We start from the raw sequence: 6,505 nt of genomic DNA on the forward strand, positions 1-6,505 counted from the left end.
TATAGCGAAAACCTCTAAAAAAAATAGAGGTATGATAGAAACAAAATATAGGACAGTGGTTTCTAGGAAGGAGTTCTGCCCTTTCCCAGGAAAGAGCACACCTGGGGCTTCAATAATAGCATTAGCAATGGCCTATTTTAAAAAATCAGTTGTATTTATATGGGGATTATTTAATTATCCCATTTAAGTTACAAGTGCACATATATTTTATGCTTTATGCTTAATTCTTTACTCGCTGAAAGTGTCATTACACTGGTGTATATATAAATACACCACCACTCATTATGTGTGTGTGCAGGCTGTACACAGAGACCCTGGTCCATATTTTACACACATATACAAATATACACGTGCACACACACTTGTTTTTCTTTTTCTTTTTTTTTTAACTGCCAGAGGGCGCATGTGGTCATGATGGAGAGAGAAACTGAGAGACAGAAGAGAGGAGGAAGGAGAAAGTGTCCCCCAGGAGGACATGGTCACACTGCAATTCCTTCTCCTCTATTTCTCCAGCCTGTTGGGGTTTGGGTACACACATACATGTGCTCAGTGTGTTGTTCAAGCTTCCGGGATCAGGATTCAGTCCTCAGTCCGCCATGAGGGATCAGGCTCTGAACCACTAGGCCGTGGGGCCCAGCCGTCCATGCATGTATTTTCTGATCAGTGCAAGGCAGTGTGTTATAGCCTTAAAGGGGGACGGATACGTAACCGAACTGCAAACCGGAACAGGTCACATCCTGGAGATGGCACAGTCCTGATTTTTCTTCAGATCCACATTGACATGTGGAGTCTATCCACAGTACTAGTACTAGTTTGATTCATATTTAAATAAAAAAATACCAGTAAAAATAAAGAGGGGTCAGCAGGTGGCTTGGTGGTAAAGGTGCTGGACTCCCTCATGTCCGACATTGGTTCGAGTCCTGGACTTGGTAGCTTGAAATTCATGCCACATGTCCGTACAAGCCCAATCCCAAGGGAGAATGGAGGGGAAGGGATTGTGACGTGTCATTCTCCCAGGGTGTTGATTTCTCACTTTCCTTCTCTGTCTCTCTCCAGGGAAGGCCTTGTGCCCCAATGGCAAAAACCTAAAAAAATATATAAAAAATATAAAAGAGAGAAAGAAGAAAAATAAAAGGAGTGGAGGAGACATTTATTATACTTTATCTAGATGTGACATTTAATAATTAATCAAACTTATTAACATATCATTAAAATAAATTAATTTCATGATTTTTAAAAACATGTTTATTTTTTTCATGAGAGTGAAAGTCAGAGAGAGAGAAAAACAAAAACCTTTAACAAGAATTCCCCGTTGTAGTCATCCTCGACCTTCCCAGCCAGCCAGGACCATGGGTGTGCACACCCAGAATGCATGCACAGGTTGACTGGGGAACCGAACTTGTGATGTTCCTCATGGATCCAAAATTGCATGAGCAGGGTGTCAACCGACAAGGGTGACCATATGAGATCCAGCTGCATCATCTTGCTGGCCTTAAAATAAATAAATGTGTAAAGTTCGATGAGTTTTATCACATTTACAGTTATCTATTTGCCACCAGAATCTAGATACAGAACATTTCTTTCCATCACCTCAAAAAGCTTCCTTATGTCCCGATATATTTTTAGGTTTTTGCCACAGGGCACATGTGCTCACTAGAGAGAGACAGAAAGAGGGAAAGTGAGAAATCACCCTCCCAGAGGGGATGGCCACACTGCAATAACTTCTTTACTCTTTTCTCAGGATTCTGGGCACACATGCACGCGCCCAGTGTGATTCTCAAGCTGGGTCTGGGACTCGAACTGTAAAGTCACCCATGTGGGATCGAGTGCCTTAATCTTCATGCTACCTGCTGGGCCTATGTTGTGCTTTTTGTGTTTTATCTAAGAAATCTTTGTCTAACCCAAGGTTCCAATGATTTTCTCCTTTTTTTCTTTCTAAAAATTTAATGAAGTTTAGATCTACCATCCATTTCAAATTAGTAATAGTAATAAAAAAGCAAAAATAGCTACGAGTTTTTTTGTTTTGGTATGTATTGTTTCAGCCCCATTTGTTTTGGATTCTCTCCTTTTCCCATTGAATTATTATATTTTTCAAAAATCATTTATCAAGGCTGGCAGGGGGTATGGTGGTTAAGATGTGTTGGACTCCCACATGGCCGACTATGGTTCGAGTCCCAGACCTGGCAGTTCGGTTTCTCACTTTCCCTCTCTCTCTCTCTCTGACTCTCTCTGGTCAAATTAAAATAATAATAATAATAATAATAATAATGAGGAGGAAGAATAAAATTAAATAAAATAATTCTTTTTAAAAAGATTTAAAAAATCATTTATCATGTGTGCATAAGTCAATTTCTTTTTTGTTTGGAGAGGTTTTCGGTATAGGACGCGCACTCGCCAGAAAGACAGAGAGACAGAAAGTGAGAAATCACCCCCCAGGGGAGATGGCCACACTGCAATCCCTTCTCCTCCATTCTCCTCTCGGGATCTTGGGCACGCATGTACACGCGCCCGGCGTGAGTTTTAAGCCACTGGATCCAGGACGTGAACCGTGGTCGACTACATGGGAGTCCAGCAACATAGCCATTAATGCCAGCTGCTGGTCCCTGTGTGTGTAAGTCAATTTCTGAACTCTTTGTTCCAGTAGTCTGTGTCTTTCGTTACGCTATGACTTCACTGCCTCAATTCCTGGAGCTTTAAATACGTCCTGATCGCATGGTAAAAGTACTCTAACCTCGTTCTTACTTTTCAAAACTGTTTTGGTTAATCCGGCTCCTTTACGTGTCCATGTACATTTAGATTCAGCTTGTTCATTTCTACAATGAAAACCTGCTAGGATTTTGACTGAGATAGCTTTGAATCTATTCATCGAGTAGAGAGAATTGACATGTTAATAATATTGAGTCTTTTGATCACGGCATGCTATATTTCTGCATCTATTTAGGTCTTTAAAACTTTTTTCTTGGCAATGCTTAATAATTCATAGTGTATAGGTCTTGTACATATTTTGTTGCATTTATCCGTGTGTGTGTGTGTGTGTGTGTGTGTATAGTGGGTTGTGGGGAAAGTAATGACACATTTTTGTATAGAAAAACATGTCATGACTTTTCTGACAACTGCAATGTGTGTGTGTGTGTGTGTGTGTGTGTATTTATATTTTGCCAGAGGGGGCTTACATTCGCTAGAGAGGGGCAGAGCACAGGGCTTGGGGGTGGTGAGAAAGCACCTCCCCTGCTGGGGACCAGCCTCAGCGTGGGTGGGTTATCTCAACGGAGGCGGCGAAGGTGAACAGAAGACAAAGGCCTTGGTGCCTTTTTATGCACGTCCTTAGCCGGACACCCCTCAAAGATCGCTCTCTGAGGAGTGACGACTGCTGGGAATTATCGTGCCTTTTTATTGAAAATGTGTTACATACAAGTAAATGGGAGAAGGGCTACGTGTTTTAATTATCAGCTCATAAAGTCTTAAGAATAGGGAACATAGATTCTATTTAGGGTTGGATTAAGGGTGGGTCTCGTGCAGTTCCGCAATTGTAGGTGGGTCTTCACGGAATGCAGTTTCGGGAAAGCGGTTCCGGTAAGCAGAGATGGTTATCAGCTGATGCGGTGCAGCAGCCATCTTGTGATTACCAGGAATGGTGCTGAGAAAAGAAAATTTCAAGTATAGATATTCTTATGGATTTGAATAAAGAATGATACTTACACAGTTTTGTAGGGGTTTAAAACTTAATTTGAGGAATCCTAATATATTTATTTATTTTACTTGGTGAGGGTGGGGGGTGTCTTGGGCCAGTTTTGGCCTAATCTTATTTTAGGTAAAGAAAGGATTAAGTTTACCTTAAATGTATTTTGAAGGGCCTTCTAAAGTCAAGATTATTTTTGCCTAGATAGAACTTTAGCCCACCCTCTATTGTGACCATGGAGATAAAGCACTGTAATTAATAGTAAGTGATCAGAACAAAGGGGAGCAGTTGGGGGACTTCCTGGAAGATTTTATCATATACTCAGGATGTATAAGAGAGCTATGTAATTCTTTTACAGTAGTATATTGGGGAGTCAGAGGGGGGTCATTCCCAGCAAGGCTGCCACAGTTTCTGGAGCAAAATCCTAGGTCGTGGGGGCGCACAGTAGTGGCCTTGCCAACGTACTAAACCGACCGGAAGCGGGGGGGGGCAGCTCAGACAGATCCTGGGGCCCCGCCGGGTCAGACTCCTCCACTCCCCATGATGAATGGTCACACCTCAGTTTGTTCTTCTCCATCTCTTCTCCGTTTGGGATTTCGGGCACATATCGCATGTACCTGCTGTGGTTCTCAAGCTGCTGGTTCTGGGACTCAGACTACAAGGCTGGCCATATGAGATCCAGCTGCCTTATCAGCATACCGTGGACTGGCCCAAGTATTTCTATTTTTATGCTATTTAAGTTATTATGTTTTAGAGCGATTTTTGCTATATGGTGCATGGTCTCATCAGAGGCACAGAGAGAGACAGAGAGACAAAAAATGAGAACTTACCCCCAGGAGGGGGATGGCCATGACTGAATCACTTCTCCTCCAGTCTCCTTTTGGGATTCTGGGCACCCATGGACACAGGCCTAGCAAGAATTTTAAGCCTCTGGGTCTGGGACTTGAACCGCAGTCTACCACAAGGGAGTCCAGTGATGTAACCATTACACCATCTGCTGGTCCCATTTTATTTTTTATTTTTTTAATTATGCTGGAGGCCCAGTTATCAGTGGGACATCTTCCTTTTTCCAAAAATGGCTAAATCGCAGGAGCCATGGAACTGTCTGTCTCTTGGAGAAGGGCTGTTCTGGTCCCATATTTTTATGCTATTTAAATGATGTCCTTTAAATTTTCAATTTGTCATTGCTTGTGTATAAGAATACAATCAAATTTTGTATATTACTCTTTTATTCTGTGACTTTGTCAAACTCACTATTAATTCTAGTACCTTTTTGATAAATTCCTTAGGATCTTCCACATATATGATAATGTTACCTGTGAGTAATGACAGTGTTTCTTCTTTTTGATCTGTATGGCTCTTGCTTCTTTTTATTTTCTTTTTGCAGTGAACAGGTCCTCCTGTACAACATTAAATAGAAGTGAGAGTGGATATCAAAATGACACTTTAAAACTTAGTTTTAAAGTGGTGTGGTGGTTAAGGCTCTGGATCTCACATGGCTGACAGTGGCTTGAGGAACACTTCAGGTGTGTGTGCACATGTGCCCAAAATCCTGAGAGGAGAATCCCGTTCTTCTCTCTTTCCAGGAACTCACTGCAGCTGCCCGCATTGCAGTGTGGCCACCCCACAGGGGTGCTTTCTCAATTTCCTTCTCTCTCTCTGCCTCTCCAGTGAGTGCCTGTCCCTATAGCAAATAACAAAAAACAAAAACAAAAACAAAAACATAAGTTTTTTTGTACCAGATAGAAGTAATCACCAGCTGTAATAGAAGTACAAGCAAAATATGATGAGATGTGGAATGTGAGTGTGTGTGACAGCTGGAGTTATCAGAAAATGGAATGACTGAATTGTATTCAGAGGGGAAAGTTTTAATTTTTATTATTTTTTAAGAATGATTTTATTTACATTTACCTTTTTTATTTATTTGTTTATTTACTTTAATTTGACCAGAGTGGAAGAGAGAGAGAGAGAGGAAAGTGAGAAAGCAAGCCGCCAGTTCTGGGACTCGAACCATGGGTGGCCATGTGGGAGTCCAGTGCCCTTAACCACCACACTACCTGCCAGATCCTCTATTTTGAAATTTTCTCAGTAAAGAATCTTCCTGGGGATGGGCATAGGGGTTGGGTTTCTAGCAATAAAACATCTTTGGTTTCTGCCTTAGAGGAGACCTTGTGCAATAGGCTGCCTCTCCCAGACTTACTGTTGCAGAAAACCAGACACAGAGGACTGGAAAGCAGCACTCGGAGAGATTAGGAGAACTGTTTATTACACCAGCGGGCACGGAAGAGTGAACACTCTAGATCTTCGGCCGGGGGGAAATTTTTAAGGGGCTGAGTTTTTGAGCAGGTCCCCTGGCTGTACTTGATCTCACTCTGGGACGTGACAGTTTTGGTGATCTGTTGCTGCCACCTCACTGTATGCCATTCAGCCTAGCCCTCTCTTTCCATCAGTTCCAGGATGCTGTCTTCTCTCTGCATGATGACGTGTCCCCGAACTTGCACCCGCATCCTGGGGTTGAGCCTGGGAACTGCAGCCCTGTTTGCCGCTGGGGCCAACATGGCGCTTCTCTTTCCTGATTGGGATGTGACCTACCTGTGGAGGGGCCTTATTGGCAGGCATGCCATGCTGGGCACTGGATTCTGGGGAGGAGGCATCATGGTAAGTGCCTGGGGTTCCCTGGTTGTGAACTCCCCATCCATCACCCAGGGTGGAACAGGGACGTGGTATGGGAGGAGTGAGCTGATTCCTTGCCGAGAAAGTTGGTGTTAATGAGCTGGTCTTGGGTCCACAGAAGCTCCAAGGGAATAGGAAGATTTTTTTTTTTTT

The 6,505-nt window shown here is 42.8% G+C and overlaps 1 protein-coding gene across 1 annotated transcript in view; it reads left to right on the top strand.

Annotated features, from left to right (window-relative positions):
• LOC114009312 (uncharacterized) overlaps window positions 1-6,448 on the top strand; it is a 14,564-nt gene extending 8,116 nt beyond the window's left edge. Inside the window, exon 4 of the mRNA XM_027775058.1 lies at window positions 6,130-6,448. Within this exon, the coding sequence (XP_027630859.1) occupies window positions 6,130-6,448 (319 nt within the window). The remainder of the gene's footprint in view (window positions 1-6,129) is intronic.
• Window positions 6,449-6,505: the final 57 nt, after the last annotated feature.

This window comes from Tupaia chinensis, unplaced genomic scaffold (genome assembly GCF_000334495.1).
Source record: "Tupaia chinensis unplaced genomic scaffold, TupChi_1.0 Scaffold000515_1, whole genome shotgun sequence".
Lineage (NCBI taxonomy): Eukaryota > Metazoa > Chordata > Mammalia > Scandentia > Tupaiidae > Tupaia > Tupaia belangeri.